This window comes from Seriola lalandi, unplaced genomic scaffold (genome assembly GCF_002814215.2).
Source record: "Seriola lalandi dorsalis isolate HSWRI2012SDOR001 ecotype SW California unplaced genomic scaffold, Sedor1 jcf7180002054862, whole genome shotgun sequence".
Taxonomy (NCBI): Eukaryota; Metazoa; Chordata; class Actinopteri; order Carangiformes; family Carangidae; genus Seriola; species Seriola lalandi.
This window is the reverse complement of record NW_019525415.1, coordinates 306568-329953: the sequence shown is the minus strand read 5'-3', so window position 1 is coordinate 329953 and position 23386 is coordinate 306568. Positions and strand designations below refer to the sequence as shown.

Here is a 23386-nt window from a genome sequence, read left to right as displayed (position 1 = left end):
ATATACTAATGATTACTTTTACTTATGGTACTTTAAATATATGTTAATGATAAAACTTTTGTACTGTTGCTTCAGTAAATATTTTTGATGCATGACTTTTACATGTAACAGAGTATTTCTGCACTGGAGTGAGTTCTTCCTCCACAGTGGAGGATAAACCAAAGTAAATTTGGTTGACTGCTGTTTTACAGCTTGAATTTAAATTGATAATTTTTCTAGATAAATTGTTAAATTCATGTGAGTTGTGATGCATAAGTTACATGAATGAATTTAGGCTAAATAACAGACACACCTCTCTGCACAGCTGAGTCAACACCTCTATAAAGCTGTCTCATTAGAAACTGGACATAATGAGGATTTAACTCAAGGATTTATTGCAGGACTGTTGTATTAGACTGTAGGTGTACCTAATAAACTGGCAGCTGAGTGTATATAAATATTGTCTTTAACACATTTTATAAAGGCATGATTCAAATGTGCCAATTATTCTTCCATCGGGAGAATATTTGAAGTTTGAGTTCGCTTGTCCCCTGAAGCTGCAAGAAAGCTTTTTACACTTTACACTTCATATAGAATCACTTATTTGGAAAAAATAAGATTTGATTGGTATTGGTGTTGTGTGCAACAACAGAAATGACCTCATTAAAAGTACAATCTTGTACCAGCACTTCTACTCGAGGATAGTCTTGGTCTGCTTCCAGGCTGCTGAATCGCTGCTCTCTCAGATTTTGTCAAGTGATTTGGAAAAAGTCTGGTGCTCTCACAAACTGCTGTTTCCCAGTTGGTGAAACAGCTGAGCCAATCAGCACTTTTGGAGGCTTTGGACTGAGTCTGGTGTCTAATCATCCCAGAGCCTGAATCAACAAGTAAATGTGGTGAAAAGTGAGGATGAAACGGACACAGCTATTGAGTCGTTGTTAATCTACCTACTAAAACAGCAGCACTGAAACACTGTGCATTGAAGATATATTGGTTGGTAATTAAATTCTCTAATTAATTCTCTGTTAAAATGATAAATTAACTGGCTGATTGTTGCAGCTCCAGTATTTATTTAATTGATTTGATTGCTTCAGAACAAAATGGTTGAGAAGAAGCTGATATCAGATGAGGGTGGAAACAAAAACAGAATTACACTAGAATATCTCAAAACCCAATGTACATTTGTTCACATTTATTCTGATTTTGACACAGCTCGGTTTCTGCAAACCTGCAACCAAACAAACAAAACATAGAAGAAAGTGGAAGGGGACCAAGGGTCACCTGCATGAGCCCCCATAACTCCCAGCTACGCCCCTGCCTTTACATTTCAACACATGTTAAAAATGAAAGCATCTGTTTGTGCAACGAGCAGACACAAAAAAACACGAGACTTGGTTTAACGTGAGGATGTGTTTGAGCTGAGACAGACCCTGACACCGATCAGTCCGCCGGAGTTTCCACCGGGCCGGTGATTTGGTGCAATGCGAACACTTAAATCGCTCCTTGTGCACGCTGCTGTCAGATAGATAGGCGGGAGCAGCAACCTCCCACTCCTCCTATTGCTATAACAACCACAGGGCGGTCGGTGCGACTCCATGGCACAGCACCACTGATGCGACTGCCAAGTGTCATCCTCCTGCAAGTAGCCCGACCCCGGCTCACCGCATCGTCGCTTGACTCCGACTGAATCCCGCCCGGTTAGAGGAGGAGGAGGAGGGGGAGGGAGAGCCAGTGTTTCCCCGTCACAGTGATCTGAACAGTGGGGAAGCTCAGGCTCGGGATCCGCTACGTCAAACAGATTAGTCAAATAACCTCTCGGGGTAGGACATACCTCCCCTCCTTGGGCTTGCCTGGCCGCGTGCATGGGCTGAGGAAGCAAGATAGTCTGCGTTGACAAACAGCCAGGAAGCCTTTGGCGAAACACAGAAGTGCGCTACTTTTCTTTTCTTGTGCTGGTTTCCTTTTTCTTTCTTTCTTTTTCTTTCTTTTTTTTTTTGGCTGGATGAGACGACTGTGGTGATCCTCCAGAAAGCGTCTCTTCCTCTCCTACCCCCACCCCAGTGCGAAATGGCGAAAGAAAACGGCGAGTCCAGCGATGGATCTTGGAAAAAGCATGTCGATGACATCAAGAAAATATTTGACTTCAAGGAAGTCCTTGGGACGTGAGTAACAAGATAACGCAGCGTTTGCAGGCGACTAGAAACTTTGAAGCCAGTTGTGTGAATTAGCACCAGACAACAATGCCACATTGTGCAGTTTAACGGAAAACAAAAGCAGACTGACAGCTGTTGAATATGTGTTGAAGTAACTGAGAATTGTTCGACGGTGACAGACAGAGACAAGGGCCTTTTGAACTTACTCCCCGCTAAAAGAGACATTTAAAAAAAAAAATCAAATCAGGGCCATCATCAGTTAATTGTTCAGAGAGCGGGGATGATAATAAAAATGCTCCCTGCTTCTGTTCATGTCACATTTCATTCAAAAACTACTGCAGCCTGTTTTTGTTCTCCCCACAGATCAGATCAGGGCTGAAGCATGTACACAGAGCTTTGTACAGGCAGCCATTTGTTTGGGGTCGTTTTGTACAACAGAACAAGTGTGACAAAGACAACAGGGCCTATTTGCATAGACAAATCAAATGATGAAATCAGCTCCCTAAATTAAAGCACCATCTGTGATGACTTTATGTGCTCCTGTGCTCCATCTCTTGCTCTCCTCTTCAAACGAGGAAACAGACTGTGAAGAAACACCGTGTCTGTGGCTTTACGGATTCAACTCGCGGCTACAGACACTTGTTTGTACAGTAAACTCTCTTATGAGAACTGAGTTGTGCGGCTCCGTTTCCTTTGGCTTGTTCTTGTAGTTCAGGGACCACTTTGGTTGAAGTCTTTCTCTTGCCCTTGGACCACAGAGGAGGCAAATTCCAGAGTTTATTTCGGTCTGCTGTTAGTGCTGCTTGACTTCGTGTCTTGTCTTCTTTGAATAAGTTATGCCGCAGAAAGAGGGCCACAGTATAGAAGACCCCAATCTGCTAAAGGAAGCTGGTCTCAGGCTGTCAGTATTGTGATAGACTGCTAGGTGGGTTCACACATTTAATGAGTATATTTCTCATTTCCCCGCTGGTCTTTGTCCCCTGAAGTCATGTCCCTCCTCCCTTGACTGAGAGTAATTTAATGTGGTGTTTGTGTTGTTGGGGATTCTGGGAAGGCCCGTGTCTCCCTTGGGAAATGTGCGTTTTTTGTTTTTTTTTAATATTTGGCTTCAGAAACTGGTGACAAGCTGAGCAAAATAAAAAATGTAAAAAAAATGGCCTCTAGTCACTGGGATTGTAGCTAAACTGGGAAGGAGGTCATTCATAAACAATAAGGCACACTTGTGGTTTGCTGCTGTAAGATGAACAACCTCATCATGTGTAAAAGCAGAATAATCAGCATCTTCTTGGCTTTCCTCTCCATCTTCTGTGAAACTCTAGGCTTCTCAGCGTGACCACAGACCTGTTTTTCCTGAGCAGCAGCATCATAAAAGTCTCATGCAGACTGGTGATTCATAAAGCGCACTTCAGCTGTTGTACTAAACAGTCAGACATTTCTACCTGGAGGCAGTTTTGATTTCCCCAAGGCGTTCATTTATGTGTGAAGAGCCTCTGAATAACACCAGTGAATCATCGTGATTTACTGTCCACACAATGGCCAGGTTGGAGGAACACAGATCCCTCGCCCACAACCCAACACACATCTCCGGGGCCAGTGTGTCACTGTTTGGCCCTTATGTTACATATTGTACCGCATGTACTCGTCCTGATTGACTTTAAGTAAGCCCCATTTACCAGTTCCTGTGCATCTTAATCGGGGAGTGCCTCATTGCTGCAGAGTGGGGTTCACAACAGGCCATCCCAGGACAGAAAAGCCCAGCCGCCCTGCAGCTTTACCTGGATTAAAAATGGATGAGAAGGACTGTTGGTCAGAGGAAGCGACACAGATTATCCTCCTCCTCCTCCTCCTCCTCCTCCTCCTGCTCTAACTTTTAACTGTAGAGTCCTCGTCAGGTATCTCCATCAGTGTCCAAGAGGGATCATCCCTCTGCAACGTCTCATTGCCCTCCACACACCAGCAGTGGAAACTCACTAAGTACATTTACTCATGTTTTCATGCTTTCAGCTTCAAAGTTCTTCCCATTTTATATTCATTTATACCTTTACTCCACCACATGTCAGAGGAAAGTATTGTACACTTCTTTATAATGATAATAATTTTTACTTATAAAGCGCTTATCAAAATCTACGTAGTATTGATACCTTAAGTACGTCTGCTTAAGTAAATTTTTAAGATTTGAAATGTCCGACATTTACCAACACTGCTGCACATTTCAACGGTCATAAACCTGGGATGAGTTGATCATGAGAGGTGCAGTTTTTTCAGCTCACTGTCATCGTTCAGTTGCATTGATACAGTGATATTTGGTCTTCTGAAACGTTACGATGTGTGGATTTGAAAACGTGAACATCGGCGTGAACGTTTTACAGAGAGAAAAGATCGTATTTCAGCAGCAGCTGGAGGCCGCTCTGTCGGTGTGAACGTTATGGCTGATCAGATATTAGCAGGAGTTTGGGAGCAGAAAGCCTGCGGCGCTGTCAGTAATGCTTTGGCCACACTTCTTCCCCATGCTGTCTTGCTTTAGATGTTGTGAGCTAATGAGATCATCGCCGCTGAAGCCGGTCCTCCTTCCTACACCGCCACTTGTCTTGCGGCTAATTTCAGACCCGTAAGCTGCTGATACTCTGTGGAAGCAAATTAACTAACCTGACCACAAGCGCCTTCAGAGATCCCAGTGGGCAAAGGGCAGTAAATGTGCGGCATAAGGCAGGGCTACCACTCACAGCGGGGATGTTTGTCTCATACTGTTTTTAACAATATACTTTAAGTACTTTAAGATTAAGGATGCACTAATCCAACTTTTTCTGTCCCAGTTCCCTCTCAGACTAACTGCTGATACTGAGTACCATTCACAAGCCAGTTTTTCTCTGATTTTAAAATCTGTATATTAATTCTGATGTAAGTTAACATGAGGCGAGGCACTACTGTGGCAGCAGCCATGACTTAAAAATGTAACAGTAACACTGAAGTTTATGTCTGCCCAAGAAAACTGTAGTCAATGTGGATCAGTCACATCATGACCGAAACAAAGAAAAGGTCAGTATTGCTGTAGATACTGATTACGGCATATCACATTGGTGCTACCGATGGGCCGATCCAGTATATCTGCCAGTGTTAACTTATCGATGCGTGGTTATCAGTTTATATTGGCCAACAAAGAAGAGGAAGCAGCAGCGGACAAATGCCAGAGGTATGAGGTTGGAGGTCATTTAGAAATAGTTTTGAGAGTGAAGTGAAACAGTGGAGTTGTGGGCCGAGAAAGCAAAACAATGAGCCGAAACCTGCTAAAACGCTCTGAGCTAGAGCTCAGGGAACTGCAGTGTCAAGTGAAGTGAATGGATTTTTAAACTCTCAAATTTCACTAACTGCCTCAAAAATCCAGTACAGGTCAGGTGAATAACTTTAGTGTTGGCTTATTTTATCTGTTTAAATATAGTGGCTTAAAAGCTGTCCAAAAATGATGCTTTCCAATTTGATCCTTTCTAAGTGCTTTGTCGTGTAGTTTCAGAATCCCACTCTCTGAGATTAAAGTGCCAAAGTTGTCCTCTGTCAGCTCCCACTGCAGGGCCGGACAGAGCTGAGCAACAGCTGACTCATTCATGTCACCTTTTGCCCCGTGAAGCCACAATCTTTATCTGAGTCTAACTAAGAGGAAACTTGCCTTTTTCTCAGTTTTATATTAATAAATAAAGAAGCTTCTACAACCAATATTAAACTGACCCTGCTCTGAGAAAGCCCCGCTCATCTGTGGATGCATGAAAGTGTTTGCTGTTGCCTCCATGCATTGATCATTCTCTGACACACAGCTTGTGTAGAGACTAGTGAGGTCCTTAAAAGCAGCCTGAAAGCAGTGAAAATGGCAGCTAGGCAACTGGGATGGTGGAAGTCCTTGGTTGCTCCCTCTGATGAAGACACTACCTACTGCCCACCACCACCACTGTCCTCCAGCTCAGTTCAGTGTGGGAGGACATACTTTGTCACGGACTGCAATGATGGAGAGTGAAATAATTTGCCAAGATAATGCGTAGTTTGTTGTGTGCGTAGTAATTTCCTGAGTCTCCATTTGTATTCATCCCCCTCTCGCCTCAGTGAATGCCTACAGAGCCAGCGTGTAAAGAGTGTTGAAGTGTACCAGACTACCCAGTATCAGAGCACAGGAGGCAGTTATCACCCCATTAAAATAATTCAACTTCTCTCTGACAGGCTGGTTCGTGGCTTCAAACGGGTTTCTGCCAAATAGTTCCCTCGAGATTGGGATCATTTTTCCTTTTTATTTGTTTATGAGTGACATTAGATCATATCAGCTCCATCTTCATCTGTTTGATCAACAGTCTGGTAAACAGAAAGTGCACATTCCTGGAAACTAGCCTCAGGTCCAGTGTGTGTGTGTGTGTGTGTGTTGGTGTTTAATGGTTTCCAGCTTCAGTCGTCAGGACTGTGAGAGCTGCTGGATTTCATTCTAGTCATATTATCAGAGTTCATTTAACTCTGCAGCAAAAGATCAATGCTGTTTACTACCTGGAACAGACAACCAGTGTCCTGAGGATCAAAGCTGCGAACAAACCAAACTGGTTAAATCATCTCTGTGGTGAAATAAATAACCATTATATGGTACGTCTGCAGTCCTCTCATTTTACTAGATGCCAGGGGCTAACATAGTTTTTACTCCACTGCATTTATTTGACATTTTCATAGGCCTGCAACTAAGTCATTCTGAATATCGATTGATTTATTATTTTTTGGATTAATCATTTGGCCTGTAAAATGTCAATAAAAAGCAAAAGAAAATGGCAATCTCAATGTTCCTGAAGACCAAGATGTTTGAATTACTTATTTTTTCCAACCACCACTAAAACCAAATAATATGTGAGAACCAGCAAGTGTTGGGTATTTTTACTTCAACAAGACTAAGAGTCTACAGCCATGCTAGCAGCTCTGTGCGTTTACCATGTTCAACACCGTAGCTTCGTATGTTAGCATGCTAACATTTGGTAATTAGCACTAAAGTCAAAGTACAGCTGAGGCTGATGGGAATGTCATTAGTTTTGCAAGTTGGTCATGAACCAAATGTCACTGGAAAAGTGAAAAGTCAGCAGATCACCACAGTTGGTAGGATTCATCTTGAGTTGAGCGTGAATGTCTGTACAAAACTTCATTCCAATCTATCGAAGAGTTGTTGATTTCAGTCTGGACCAAAGTGGTGGACTGACCAACTGGCATTGCCACCCCTAGAGCCGAAAGGTTAATTGATTATCATAATAGCTGCCAATCTATTAATTGGATCAATCGTTTCAGCTCGATACTTAACAGATTAGGATTTAACATAAAATGGGATCAACTTATAAAATATGATGATTAAACTACCAACAGTTTGTAGTTAAAGTTAGTTCCACCTCGGCCAGCTACAACTTTAAAATGCTACTTGATTGTTAATGCACCAGTAACAGTATTTGAATAATGTAAAGTGCGGTGCAGTAATATTACACAGACAGGGCACATTCTCATCATTAGTACTTTTACTTTTGATACTTTTTACTTATATTTTTTTACATGTTGCAGATAATACTTGTATAATTTGTGTAACATTTTGAATGGAGGACTTTTACTTGTAATGCAGTACGGATCTATACTGATGAATTGGTACGTATTAGCTTATTGCAGATATATTGGTATCAGACTATACTGTATGTCGGCCATTAAGAAACAAGAAATTGCAGTATAGAAATGCCAAATATTGAGGTAATTCACAAACTGTTACATTATTACATAGTTTTTCCACCAGAGACAATCAGCTCGTTTGTATTGTTATCAGATTTAAAAAAACAACAAAAAAAAAAAACTTCACTCTTGATATCGGTATTGGCCTCAATAATCCAGTATCAGCCAGTTTATAGTGGTTTCGGTATATTCCAGATCTTGATGAGAATAATACGTAAGTTAAGTTAAAAAATGAGTAAATAGTAATTTTTTACATAGTTTTTCTGGCTGACACTGTAGTTTACAAAACTCTGAGTAGACAGAGTAGCATATCACAGCTGAGCAGATGGTGGTGTGAGGTCCGTTAAAAATAAGCATTTTGTGTAACTGCAAAACGATCTGCTGCCAATACAACTTTCATTACCTAATGTGACAAATCTTAGCTCAGATGTGTAAAAGTATGTTTACTGGACAAGCATGTAAAAGTAAATGATGAGTCAAATGAGTAAATGTAAATCCCAGTTGTTCCCAATTATTCAGTATTTTTAACTGTATAAATTAGTTTTACTTAAATCCTTTCACAGCATCATCATCTGTCAGATTTCTGGCTGAAGTTATTGTTGCACCGTCGGAGGGTGACTTTGAGCAGAGTAGGCTGCACCGACAGTAGCTCTACCTGGATTATCAAGTTCCGACTTTTCCATCCCATATGTTGCGTAACGAGCTGCTGTAATGCATCTTACACAAGATGATTCAGTGTGATTACTCAGCAGCACCACAAAACATGCAGCGTCTGTGAATGTCAATAAGCCAGCCTCAGTCACAAAGACCCCCCCACCCCCTCCATCAAAAAAAGAACAACTTCGTCCATCAAGAGTGCCCTGCATTTTCATAATCGCCACTGATGAGCAGCTGAGGTCGAAGGCCTCAACAAGTTTCATTTGCTTTGCTTCTGCAGCACCGGCCGCCGTTTTCACACAGAGCACAGCCCATATTCACATTTCACTTTAGTAAGCTGGTTTGGCTTGGCTAACCTGCACATAGTGTGGTGGTGTTGTGTGGCTGCACACACACACACACACACACACACACACACACACACACTGGGAAGAACTTAAAATCATCAACTGTTATTATTGAACCGAGTGAGTCAGGGTGCTGACTTGGTTGTGCAGTCAGTGACACTGGAAACATTTTGCAGTCATACAATCATCATTCATTTTGTTTAATAGAATGAGATGTGCTTCAATAAAGGGTCCAGTTCACATGGAGCTTTCTCTCATTATTTAATGCTGCCCCAGAGCACGCCAAGGATTATTCTAGGGATGAATTTGGTTTGTTGGATATCGCATAAGTTGATCACTTGTGTAGAGCTACAACTAACCAGTACTTTTATTATCAGTTTATCTGCAAATTATGTTCCTGATTAATCGATGAGTCGATGAAATATTATAAAGTTGTGAAAACTTTGAGGCAGAAGTGACGTATTCAGATTTCTTTATTTGTCTGAGCAGGTATCAGAAATCTAAACACATTTCATTTACTGTGGCATGAGAAAGAAAACACTAAATCCTCACATTTAAAAAGCTGGAACCACCAAATGTTCAGCATTAATGCTTCAAAAATGACATTATGAAATCAATTATCAAAGTCACTGGCATTTCGATTGACTAATCATTTCAGCTGTAGAGTGTGTATGTATGTGCAGATAGGACATGTGGGCGGCAGCATCACCATATGCATGTCTCCGGCAGACATCGCACCCTTTCTTTTCTGTGAATTGTTAATTAATAGACTGAATGCTTTGAGGGCTTGCAGCACAGTTTATCATGCCTCATGCATTGACAGAGCAAGGGAAGTCACAGGCTTGGATTCTGTCATGTTGTCATTCACAGGAAGTGATGTTGCTGCTTGTCAATGTGGTGGTGGTGGGGGGGGGGGCAGAAATGGTGCTATAGGCTCTAACCAACCTCTTTGTCAGTTCACAGGTTTCCTGTGGTTTATATCAACGTGTGTCTCCTGCTGCAGAAAGCACAAAGCGTGCTCTGAAAAAACGTGCAAGAGAGTTGCTTGACAGGCTCAATGTGCTGGTAGAGGAATTTTGTTCTTAATGTCCGCACAGCTGTAGGAGTCGGCCGCATGTGCTGAATAGAAAAATTATGCTCATTGTCCTCACGGCAACAGCTGTGCTAGGAAGATGTGTGTGCGTGCGTGCGTGTGTGTGTGTGTGTGTGTGTGTGTGTGTGTGTGTGTGTGTGTGTGTGTGTGTGCTGTAACAAGCCAGCAAGTAATGCACCAACTCTCTTACACAAGCCCTTGAATTTACATATTGTCCCACATGCCAGAATGAGGTCAAAGTCAGAAGGGGCGTGCGCTCCGAGCCCCCTCACTTCTGTTTGTTTGCTGTGTGGCTCTGCGACCAGGTAGTGTGTTGGTGCACAGTCTGTGTTTGTGTGTCGTGGCTCTGGCTGACCCCCCCCCCCCCCCCCCCCCCCACTCCCTGTGCGGTGGTGGAGTGAGGGATTAGCGTGGATTTGATGGCCACGGTGGGACTTAGTGCAGCAAGCAGCGCTGAGTTTAGAGCCTGTCGGGCGGAACTGATTACACTTTGAGAACATAATGGACCTTTTGATGCCGGCCGTCTTGCTGTTTGTGAGGTGGTGATTCACCTCAGGTGTGTTTCTCCACATCACTTTTTGTATGACTGATGACGTGCCGACAGGCCGCTTATACTGCAGGAGGCAGTATGTTTTGTTAAATGAAAATATTATATATATTATATTATAATATCATGTCAGCAAAAAACAGAAGAGACAATAAACAGACAAAAGTAAAGTAATCCAAGTGGAAAACTCCATGTGTCTTGGCTGCTCAGTGCTGATCAAGAAGCTATGACCAGGGATGATACTATATGAATCCAGAAACACAAAACAAATCACAACACTCTGGTTCACATGACCATTTTTTCTTATCCTGACATGTTTTGGTAAGCCTCCATCAGAGCCATCAACTCATCAGTTGATCAAACTTTAATGTAGTGTTTCAGAGCACATTATCATCGGTCCAGTGACCGTGACCAAGAGAATTTCAAATCATCCATCTTTTTTTAGGATCTTCACATCAAACCACCCTCGGGGCTCATGCAAGTAAAAAGGTGCCTGCGAAGGTGTGTAATGAAAAGAGAAGCAGGGAGGGGGGGTAAAAAGCAATCATGCTGCGTGCTCAGCGAGATTTATTAAGGTGGACTGAATGTTGTATCATAGCAACAGATACAGATTGCTTGAGCAAATATTCCCTTAATTCAGTATTTGTTTTTAAAGGCTCTCATGTATGGAGACAGATGGCCGAGGAAGACACGCTATCAGCCGTCCTAAATGGGTGTTTTAAAAGTGTTTGCCATGCTTTTGGCTGCACACGAGCACCAGGCGTAAGCCAACGCAGAAGGCTGCTGGCCATAGAGGGGGACTTTGCCAGTTCTCAGTAAATATTCACAATATGCTGTTTGTGTACTCTGGCCTGTCTGCCTCCGAGTGCCCTCTGTCTGCTCACTGACGATAGGTTTTCTCTGTCAATATTGCCTGAACACATATCAAGCAGGACTAACATGTTTCTCTTTCTCTCTGGCAGCGGGGCATTTTCCGAAGTGGTGATGGCTCGGGAGAAGGCCACGGGAAAGATGGTGGCAATCAAGTGCATCCCAAAGAAAGCGCTGAAGGGGAAGGAGACTAGCATTGAAAATGAAATCGCCGTGCTTAGGAAGTAGGTACCGCCTGACTGAGCCACGGGGGAGTTTGCAGAAGAACACCACTTAAGAAAGGGTCACCACCTTGCGTCATCCTCAGCGGGGGGAAAGCGTGTGTGCGTGTGCGCGCGCGTGTGTGTGTGTGTCTCTCTGTCTCTCTCCACTCTGAGTATTGACTCAGAGTTGGGATGCTGGTACCACTCAGTTTATTTAACAGTCATTGTCAGGCTTAAGTGACTTCCTTGTCGAATCTCATCTACCCACCATTTTGGGTCTTCACAGTGTTCGCACTCACACACACCTACACAGGGTATGATAGGATTGCATTGACACCAGGTGACACTCCATCCTCCTCCAGGGTCTGATGGGTAATTCTCCCGAGAAGCTCAGTCATCAGTCACTCTTGAAGTGAGAACGCCAGTTGTTGGGTGTAGTTGCTTGGCTACAGTTGCTATACTTTGACTTCCTTCTCTCTCTCTCTCTCTCTCTCTCTCTCTCTCTCTCTCTCTCCCTCTTTTTTTCTCCCTCTTTTATCTCCCTCTTTCCTTGTGTCTGTTATTCTAACAGCCCTCAAACTGCAACCTTAATCTTCATTCTGGACTTAAAAAGGAAGTTGCAGAGATTGTTTAGTCCTTTGAGACTCTCTCCCCGCCTCCTCTTCCACCCCCACCTTTTTCTTTTTCAGCCACCTGCCTTTCTGAACACGCGCTGTCATCTGCATATCTCCTTGCAGAGGCTGTGTGTTTTTTTTTTTTTTCACTAAAACCTTGTTGGTTGGTTGCCTGGACACAGACTCCCAGCATCTTGATCCATCCTATATTATTTTCTTCAGGTGCTCCTGCTGACGAGGGTTGCTGCTTCATGACTCATTGATTAGCATCCTATAAGAATTCCCCTCGTTCTCCATCACACACAAAAGGTTTTCTCCCCTGTGTGAATGATATGCTTTGCCAGGTTCATTTTTGACAAGCGTGGAGAAGATACACAGGTGCATAAACACACACACCCACACACACACACACACACACACACACACACACACACACACACACACACACACACACGTGAAGTGCAAACACAGGCAATGTGCTGTAACACAAACAGAAACAGAAAACAAATTTGTTTTCAGGCAGCAGGGCATCATTTTAACAAAACAAAAGGCTAATTGCAGCTCATCGTTGGCCTGTGAGGAGGTTGAGAGCAAGCAAAGTGAATTTTCTGTTCTCCCTCTCCAGGATAAAGCATGAGAACATCGTTGCTCTGGAGGACATCTACGAGAGCTCAAACCACCTGTACCTCATAATGCAGCTGTAAGTACATCAACCCACCACTTTGTTTGTTTGGGTCAGCCCTTTGTCTCCCATTTGGCCTGTCATTTGGATAATGTGTTGCATTTTTTGCTTGAATAAGCGTCTGTAATGTCCTAGAGGCATTTTTGCCCTCACCTGCGTGTCTGAGCGAATGCAGTGATGATTTAAAAAGGAACAAGTCTTTGTATTAAACGTATAGATGTAACGCCACAGAGTTTATAATTGAACAATAAAAGATATAACTGCCATGTTGGACTAAGATTTGACATTTTGAAATATAAGCTTATTGGCTTTGTTGATGACAGGTCTTTGATGAGAAGATTGATACCGCTCTCATGTCTGTACAGGAAATGTGAAGCAGGAGCTATGAGGCAGTTAGCGTAGCTTGACTTAGTGTTAAGACTGGAAACAGTGGGAAAAGCGAGGCCGCGTCTGTCTGAAGTAAAAAAAGAATCTGCCCACCTGCACCTCGAACCGCAGTGTAACAACGAGCTGTGGTTTGTTTCCCTTCTGGTGTTATTATTACATTCGAGTCACATAGCGAAGCACATAACTGTACCTGGAGATGTTTGAAAAACCCAGACGATTGTTACACACTCACTGTAGTTCTGAAGACATTTCCAGACGCCTCAAAGACTTGTCTGAACACTGTCCGATGCTTGAAAAAATGATTTTAAGCTGCGACTGTGTTTCCAATGCAGGAAGCCAGAAGTAACACAGGCTTTCTACTCTCTCATTTTGTATGACATTAGAAAAATATATATATATATGACATCAATAAAGATGAATATTACTGATAATGAATTGTTTTAATTTGTGTTCATATTGAGGAGGCTCTTCATCACTGGTACATAGTCCTACATAAAATTAAAACTTGTCGTTTTTTACACTTTTGTTATTAAACACAATACAACTTGTTAATTAGTGAACCAGGTTTAGAGGAGTTGGTGGCTTTTGTTACCTGTGGACAGAGCTAGGCTAGCTGTTTCCCCCTATTTCCAGTCTTTGTGCTAAGCTGAGCTAAGCTAACTGTCTCCCAGCTCCAGCTTCATAGTTACTGTACAGATATGAGGGAAGTATTGATCATCTCATCTACTTCTAAGCCAGAAAGGACATAAGAGTATTTCCTATAACTTTTCCTTTAAGATCTTAAAGCTTGAGCTTGAGCTTGTGTGGAGGCTGTCAAAACCTTAAGTTCCTTCAAGTGTTATTTATGTAGCAACTATCTTGCTAAATGTATTTGTCAGTGTTGGTGAAGGTGGCAGCTACTTCTCTCTGCCAGTACCATTTTCCTTTGTCTGGTCGTCATCATGTCTGCAGCCCTTTTCCCCGACACATAATTTCACAGTGTTTGTGACTAATGCACCAGCAATTTAGGCAGCAAATATCTGCCCTTTGTTCACCTCTGAAAGGTGCGTCATGTGACCTTGAAGCATCACTTATGAAAATGGTGATTGCGAGCCATCTGTAAAAGCAGGCACATTCTCATAATTGATGCTCAACTTAATATGAGTCACCCGTTGTGTCTTTTCCCTTTTGTTACTGAAAGTAGTTGGGTAAAATGTGCAGTGTTTATAACGGATGTAGCAGAAGAAGTTTTCCAATTAATGACAACTTACTCACTTGGTACAGAAATGCATGTGTGTGAAAATGTAACTTTAGAAGAGATTTGAAGAAAGTCCCTGTGGTAGATTTAAACAGGGAGGCTGTTTTAGAGCTTAGGGCGCACTGACAGCAAAGAGAAAATCTGCTTAGGTCCAGATCAGAGGATGTCGATGCCAAGGCTGAGAGCAGGTACACATGAGTACAAAAGCTCTCAGATGCATGTTGGAGAAATTTGCTGTTTTGAAAGGGAAAGAAAATGTAACATTGGGAGCTTTATGTAATTTTGGGGGGCGGTGGGTAACCAAAATGTTCCCTCACTGCTGACTTGAATGTGCTCGGGGGCTCTGTAATCAGAGTTATTATCCATCTTGAGCTAATTAAACTTGCCCAAGTTTTACCTCACACGTGATCACTTGCTCACGATTGGACCAAATAGTCTCGTGACACACGCAGTTGGGAGAAAATAGGTGTAGTGTGTAATATTTACAAAATATACAGCCTGCCCTAACTTTATATAGAAGAAGGATTTTGTGATTCACATGTGTTGTAGTGTTAAATGTGAAATGAAATGGGGGTGGGGGTCTTCCTGTGTCACAACAGAGGTCGTGGATGTTTGTATTGCGGTTTCGGTCTTGGTTTCAGAATTGTTACGGCTGGGTGTAAGGTGTTTCTGTTGGAAATGGAAAACACTTGAACAGTTTGTAGACAGTGTCTTTTTATATGAAAACAATTATTTGTGTGTGCTCCAATGTACTGTAACTAAAGAAGTGTGTGTGTGTGTGTGTGTGTGTGTGTGTGTGTGTGTGTGTGTATATGTATATATATATATATATATATATATATATATATATATGTGTGTGTGTGTGTATTTTATTTTATCCTTTTTTTTTTCTTGCAGTTTTGTCAAGAATTTTTCTAATGATTTTTGCGGATGCCTGCCTTTTGTGAAGCTTTTGTAAATCAACTTTTTCATTATGGTTTTTAGACTTCTGTTGTTTTCTGCGTGTGCTGACAGGGTGTCTGGAGGTGAGCTGTTTGACCGTATTGTTGAAAAGGGCTTCTACACAGAGATGGATGCCAGCCGTCTGATTCGGCAGGTTTTGGACGCAGTCAACTACCTGCACTCCATGGGCATAGTGCACCGAGACCTAAAGGTAAACCAGTATTAGATAGTCACAGTTCCTCACAGAATCCACTGTATTTGTTGTTGAAGAGTTAAAAATGTTTTTGCCACTCAACAAGGGAGAACTCTTCAGTCTTACTGAGAGGGGAAATCCCTGCTATTTAACCTGTGAGAGTGATATTACATGAGCTCTCTGTGTGGAGCACCCACAGAGGTTAAACGTCAGGGATTTTCCTTCTCAGTAAAAATGCTGAAGCCTCTTGGATGAGCCATAAAACACCCTCGACTCTTGAACGAGATCTTACTGTCTGCGGGGAATGAATGTGCATGGGAAAAATACATAAGCTCATATGGATAAGCAGAGACATACAAGCAAAGGCACATAGATTGACTCTTTATTTTGTTTGCAGCCTGAGAACCTGCTGTACTTCAGTCCTCATGATGAGTCAAAGATCATGATCAGTGACTTTGGCCTGTCAAAGATGGAGGGAACAGGGGACGTGATGGCAACCGCCTGTGGGACTCCAGGATACGTGGGTGAGGATGCCCTCTGAGCTCTCGTGCAAACTTGCTCTGAAATAATTAGATGCTCTAGTTGGATAAACATGACCTAATCCAATCTGCCAGTAGCCACAGGTTAACTTTAGCCATCTGCTACAGGCAAACCACCAAACATTCACATTCTTCTCCAGCCTCAGTGTCGCAGCGAACGATTGAAATTTGTTTGTATTATTTCACTACATGAATATTAGTTTGTCTGACCATTTAAACAAAATATTTCCTTGTTCCAGCCCCTGAGGTTTTAGCTCAGAAACCCTACAGTAAAGCTGTGGACTGCTGGTCTATTGGAGTCATCGCATATATTCTGTGAGTACTGCCATTTTAAACATAAATATAGTCATTAACTGCAGCTTATTTTGTGTATTTGAACCATTTTTTAACCATCGTTCAGATCAGAAACCACCAGGAACCTTCTACAGGAAACCACTGAGATTTATCAAGAGTGCCCTGAGAAATAAAACAAAGACAAATGTCATAAAACAGATAACAAGATTGGAATCGACACAAAAGTTTCATACGACATACTGATATTAAGCAGGTTTTAGTATGTGGTATTAAATGTTGTTTTTAAAGTTGCAGTTCAATTCACAGCCAGAGTCACATATATTGTATAATTTCCTGTTTTTAAATACTACCTGTTAAAAAAAGCACTCTGACAATTAGTATGTAGTATGTAGTGTGTTACTGCGCTAACATTTGCTAATTGGCGCTAAACACAAAGGTTAACTGAGGCTCAGGGGAGTGTCTTTAGTTCTGCAGTTGTTTGGTCATGAATTAAAGTACTGGATAGTGAAATTTTGTGGCGATGAAAAGTTTCGGGATTGTCAAAGTGTCTTCAATTCATCCTCTAGAAACCGTAAATGTAATGCCAGCCATCCGATCGCAGCATGCACCTCGAAGACTGGCGTGAGGGATGCCTACAGCTGCTGTTCCTATTTTACAGAGCCTATACAGCTTTTAGTGGAAAGTGTTACACAAAGCCGTTAAACTAATTAAGTAAAGTGGTGTCGCTCATTAGCAAAGAGAAAATCCTTGGTCTCATTATTCATTCATCAGGAGGAATGAATTTTAAGGTAACCAAGTGGATACCTTCACAAATGAGGCTTCTGTGTGTTCGTTATGGGATGATTTAATACTGTTTCATAATCTGAAGCTAAAATATACAGCACGGATTTATGTCACATATCTGCTATTTCCATGTCATTTTTTCCATATCATATGAAAATGGACTGTTTTTGTTCCATTTTTTTCCCTCTTAGTCTTCATGTAGTCTCTTTAATCCCCTCTGAACCGTCTCCTGTTGCATGCTATATGAAAAATCAAACTGCCAGTGAATGAGATTAGGCTGCAGCAAATCCTGCTTAGATTTGGGTTAAAGTTCCTAACATCCGATGGGTGACGGCACTCACACAGACTGCTGTTGTGTAATCATCCATCTTCATCTTCTCAGGCTTTGCGGCTACCCTCCTTTCTATGACGAGAACGACTCAAAGCTCTTTGAGCAGATTCTCAAGGCGGACTATGAGTTTGATGCGCCGTACTGGGATGACATATCAGACTCCGGTGAGCGACGACATACTGTATGTGTCTGTGTTAGTGATGAATTGAAATAAATTATGTCACTTCTGTTTTGCAGATCCTGTAGTTCCCTTATCATGTCATCACAACAAATTTAATTCTGGGGCCCCGAAACTGACTAAAAGCAGTGAAAGGAAAAATTAAGTCTAATTTAAAAAATATAAACAAATACATGACTATATATTAATATTCAAAATAAAATTATATACCTCTAGTCAGTTCTTCTATTTCTCAGCTATTTATTTTTTCATCTTGTTTGTTTTTTTTGGGGGGGGGGGGTCTTGGCACACATTTCACTAATTCATCTAATTTCAATTTCTTTCGATGCAACATTTCCACTTTCCTAAGAATGATAGGATTTTGAGACGCTCATGTATTTGTTGGGCAGAGACTCAGCTGATGTCGGTGTTGAGCACACACTAGTGTGAATGAGAGAACTAACTTGGCTAGCTTGCTTACATGAACACATCGGTAGCTAAACACTGAGCACCAGCCATTTCAGCTCTCTGCCTGCCTTCATGAAACTACATCAGTCAGTGCAGGTGATGATACTCACACCCATATACCACATGCTGCTGTAACATCACCGTATAAACTTCTGTTTGTTTTTGCATCTTACGTCTTTTAAACTGCTCGACTACACTGCATTTTAATTACTTAACTCTTTTATGTTTGCATTATTTTGTGACGTACTAATTTCTAGCATTGCCACAGAGGATAACCTTCTATTGTCTTTCGTCAGGTTTCAGGCTCCATAGTAGGCAACAAAAATTTAATAGAGCAATAAAGAGAAGGACAGCGTTAAAGACTTTTGATTAATAATTCCACATAATTGTTTGTCAAGTGTAGTCCAATATCAAATCACAAATGAGCTTCAAGTGGCTTTACAATCTGTACAATATACAAAAAACCCCAGACAGAGGAACCCCTCCGTCATTCAGCAGAGTGAGGAACATGTTCTCTCTTGGATGTGCTCTTGACCTTTTTTAATTGCCTTCATAGCCAAAGACTTCATCAGCTGCCTAATGGAGAAGGACCCAGAGAAGAGATTCACATGTGACCAGGCTCTTCAGCACCCCTGGTGAGAAACTAACCGCCACGCTGCGCCCCAACCAGACAATCACAGGGAACCACACAGCTCGGTGCGATTAAACAGCAGTATGACGCAGATTGCCAGGCTTACGCATTTGTCATAGAGAGCATGTCCTCCCACTGTCATCTGTCGCCATGGCTCCAAGCCGCGAACCCACCTCTGCCTCGGCACCGCCAGCCCTCGCAGAGAAATCTGCTGAATAAATGGCTTCCAATTAGTGGCTGGCGTCCTGAAGGATCCTTGAAGAATGTGGAAGCTTTAATGAACAATTAGGATGTCTTCCCAGGCCTTAGCCGGCGCTAACGAGAGCGAGCCGGCGTGGGCTGCTGTCTCCAGCTGAAGTGGCCAATATGAATAAGTCTGTTAGCCAGTAATGGGCCTTTCGGGTCCTGGGCAGGTGGTCCTCCTGATACAAATATGTGGCTTGTGACACCGGTAACAGGTGTCATAACAGAGAGAAATGGCTTTCATTGACAAGGTTTCATACAGAGATATTATGATGAATGTGACAGAGCGTGATACAGTGTGTGTGCTTCTGCAAAAAACATTGCTCCATCAATCACAGATGTTTAAGCAGAATGAAAATAAATGATGGGATCAGCATGAGGATGGTTTTCCAACATATTACAGATACAAATATAAATCACTTGTGCCGTGGTGTGTCTGTAGGTGTGAACTGTATTTTACATGAAATAAAAGAACTTGACTTTCATTTTCAGGATTGCTGGAGACACAGCTCTCTGCAAGAACATACATGAGTCAGTCAGTCGACAGATGCGCAAAAACTTTGCCAAAAGCAAATGGAGGGTGAGTACAAGACAAGAGAGATTTTACTAAAAACAACTAACTTTAATAAAAAAAAAAAAAGGACACAACACACACAATATTCTCCATCTTTCTGAAATGCAAAAGCATGCACGTCTTTCCCCAGGAACCTGTCCCTGGTATTACACTTGTCTGTTTACACCCTCTCTTCACAGCAAGCCTTTAATGCGACGGCTGTCATCCGCCACATGAGGCGCCTGCAACTGGGCACCAGCTTTGGCAGCAGCGTCCACGGCAACAACTCCGTGTCCAACCCTCAGAGCCGAGCTCCAGCCAAGAGCCAGTCTGTGGACTGCGCCCCGCTCTCCCTGAAGGACTGTGAGTGACACTTCAGACGCTCTCTGTAGACATGGACATGTCCATCTTTTAGTTCTGCACTCCGATGAGCTCTGTTCACTCCCATGCCCCCCTCCATCGCGCTAATTGGCAACAGTTTAAAAAGCTCTTGAGGTGTCATTTTCAATTAAACAGACATAACTGGGTTTGACGTGAGACATGTGGCCACAGCGTGTCTGTGGTGTTTAGTTCAACATAAGATTTTTGAGCTCTATTCCAACACCACACCTCTGAAAAAGCTTATTTCATACTCATTTTATCACTGTGTTACAGTGGTGAAATGATTAGTTGAGTAATTGATTAGTTGATTGGCAGAGCTTTTATCAACATTTGCTGGTTCCAGCTTTTCAAATGTGAAAATTTTCTGCCTTTCTTTGTTTAGTGATAAATTGAGTAGATTTTGGTTCTGGACAAAACAGGCAATTAGAAGATGTCACTTTGGACTGTAGGAAGTTTCACCACTTTCTCACTTTATAGACTTACTGGTTTATAGATTAGTAATTAATTATTAGTTTATTAAGCATGAAACTATTCTATATAGGGCCAAACAATAATTAATGTAATATTAATATAATCAATTTCAACCTTAGTGTATACAGTAGTATATCACAAAACTTAATAGTGACAGTGTGCAATATGCCGTGATTGACAATTTGCATGTCTTAGAAAATAATGTTAACTCAAGGTCAACTTACTGGCTTTTCCCTGAGCTTTCAGACACACCTACTTACTTTTGTCAAGATGGAAATATTCCAGCTGTTCTTACTCGGCACTGGGCCACGTCGTTGCACCAGCTGACATGTTTTCATTACAATGGACATGGTCACAAAATGTGTATCAATCCACTGCTAAAAATAGTCCCAAAATGTTCACTGTTTACTCCTGTTTGTGTAAACTTTGCTGAAAACTACAGTGCCCAGCTGTTTTCAGGAATTACTTAGCCCTTGAAATATAATATATAAAAATATATTTTAAGATTTACATCTTCATTAGGAGCCAGTGGGCTCAGGGCTGAGCTGCAGACAGACCAGTGAAGTAAGAACCCTTATGAGATGGACTAACACATTGTTGGTTTTGGTCTTTTCATATGATTTATTGAAAATAATAATGATCTACTTTTAAACAGAAATTAGTTAACGATAACCAGGTCCTTATATTATATTCTTATATTTGTTCCACAGGTTCTCCAATAGCTCCATTGCCATCTGCTGTTAAAGTGTACAGTCAGGACTCTGATGCTCCCTCTACCGTGCGTGAGGAACCGTCGGTCGTGGCCGAATCATCGCGGCCCCGACCCTCCACCGTTACCGTCATCCACACTGGGACTAAATGACGCCAGGTTCCGCGGGAGGTGAGCTGGGAGACCACGGAGCTTTGAGACGGGATGAAACCATCCCCAGGCCTCGTGATTCAACGTTGTTCCCCAGTTTACCCATCCCGCAACCTCCCATCTGTTTCTGCCAACCACGGGAGGAATTTAAGGAGCATTGGCTCGGCTCCATTTACCATGGCTCAGCACGGCACCCCGCCGCTTCCCTTCCCACTGTCATACGGACCTGGAAGTACAGAGGGGGAGAGGCTCAACCAGAAGTTGTTATTGTGGAAGCCATGTTCAGGCTGGATCATGGTTGTCTGGCAGACAAACAAGCAGCTGGTCTGGGAAGTGCCACACTAAAGGGAATTCATTATTGAAGCTGCTGTCGTTTTTGACTGTGAGCGTCTTGAGACAGGATGCTCCTCTGTATGCCTTGTGTAAATATCCTGCCTGGAACTGTTGAGTGGACTCCTGTTATGCAAGTGAAATATAAGCTTCAAGCTGTGGTAAATAGTTGTGACATCATCTGCACTCTGAACTTCTCGTTGTTAATTTTCTGTGGTATTTGCTACAATGGCTCACAGAGTCATGACTCCCAACAGTATGACAGTATGTGTAATCTCTCTGCTTTAAAGTGTGTGGACATGAAACGTGAGCAGGATAATGTGCTTTGGTCGTGGAGTGTGATCGCTGAGAGGGCCGGTGCATTGCACTAATGTAATGGATTATTTATTTTCTTACAATATATTATGACTTTTGTAAGTAATCCACTTGCAGAAATGTGTTATTAAACTGGACTGAAAGGTTATTGCATTGAATGATAAAGGCACAGTATCTAATAGTTGTTACTTTGTAATTGCTGTTTTATTTGATTAATTAATTTTAACATGACTGTGAAGTCCTCCTTGACCACAGGAGGGCAATCACGTGTTGTCGCTTTGTGACCAGTACTCAGGGATGTGCTCCAACATGAAGCTATCCAAACCCCCACCCCCCACCCCCCACCCCACCTGTAGGTGAGTGGTCAGACACTGCTGCTGGGGACGGTGATGGTGAAATAGTTGAAAAGAAAAACCTCCAAATACTGCATATTATTCTAATGTGCCATTGGGAGAGTTTGACCGTTTTCTTTCCTTAAGTCCATCATTACTGACATGTGAGCATTATGTAACTCATACTAGACGGATTGTTTTCCCATTAAAAGACCTTGAATAATAGATTTGGATTTAAAGACAATGTATATCAGTGAAGTGCACGTTCATGTCTTCGGTAAAAATGTAACATGACAAATGAATGAAAATGTATCTTAACAAGGATTGCTCCCATTGCAGAATCGTCAGATCGGTAGTGTACAGTTCAGTAGTTGAAATATCGTGCTCTGCTTCCGCTCATGAAGTGGCTGGTCTGAAATCAGCTCTCTCTCTATGTTTAATCACTGTGCTTTCATACCAGCCTGTTGAATTTAGCAGAAAGACTCTTTCTCCTTCTCTCTCCTTCACACGGAGAAGAGAGAGGATCTGTCTTTGTATCTTCTCTGTGGTACCTCTATTTAATTTTAAGTCACTCAAGAGAACACTTCACCAGAACAAGCCCAATATCACGGACTTTGCCATTGTGAATTATCTGAACATGTTGTGGTGAATATCGACATATGGACTTTGAGCCTCTATTTACTGTAAATACAGATCTCAACAACACAGTTTGCTTGGGTCTTGAGTGTTTATTTTTGTCTTCCCTATATCGCTCCCACCCCCACCCCAAAAAAAAAGAAGGAAAAAAACATGAAAAGAAAGTTAAATACGAAGCATTTAAAACCCGTCAGTATGCATGTATTACATATTGTTGCAGAACTGTTCTTTGGAGTTGTAGAGATTCATGTATTAAAAAAGAGGCTTGTTTGCACGTGTCGTTGCTTCTTTGACAGGAAGTAATTATCAAGTTAGTGTGTATCCACATGTTCCTTACGTCAGGAAGTGTTATTTAATATAGATTTTAATATGATTCAGTTAATATATTTAATTAATGTTATTGCAAGCGAGTAAATGTATAGTAAACATGAGTAAATACAG

General features: G+C 42.0%; 1 protein-coding gene across 1 annotated transcript; it reads left to right on the top strand.

Moving 5' to 3' along the window:
- The first annotated feature begins 1443 nt into the window (after positions 1-1443).
- Positions 1444-23219, top strand: camk1db (calcium/calmodulin-dependent protein kinase 1Db). Its single transcript, XM_023427795.2, has 11 exons — positions 1444-2141; positions 11457-11588; positions 12807-12881; positions 15502-15640; positions 16020-16146; positions 16401-16476; positions 17621-17733; positions 18751-18829; positions 19561-19648; positions 19822-19984; positions 21184-23219. Exons 1-11 carry the CDS (start codon positions 2047-2049, stop codon positions 21333-21335), a joined length of 1239 nt encoding a protein of 412 aa, XP_023283563.1. The 5' UTR covers positions 1444-2046; the 3' UTR covers positions 21336-23219.
- The last annotated feature ends 167 nt before the right edge of the window (positions 23220-23386 follow it).

Coding starts and splice junctions, on each gene's coding strand:
- camk1db (XM_023427795.2), top strand. CDS start 2,047: ATGGCGAAAGAAAACGGCGAGTCCAGCGATGGATCTTGGAAAAAGCAT. Junction 12,882..15,501: donor CTGTACCTCATAATGCAGCT/GTAAGTACATCA, acceptor GTGTGCTGACAG/GGTGTCTGGAGGTGAGCTGT. Junction 16,477..17,620: donor GGAGTCATCGCATATATTCT/GTGAGTACTGCC, acceptor TCATCTTCTCAG/GCTTTGCGGCTACCCTCCTT.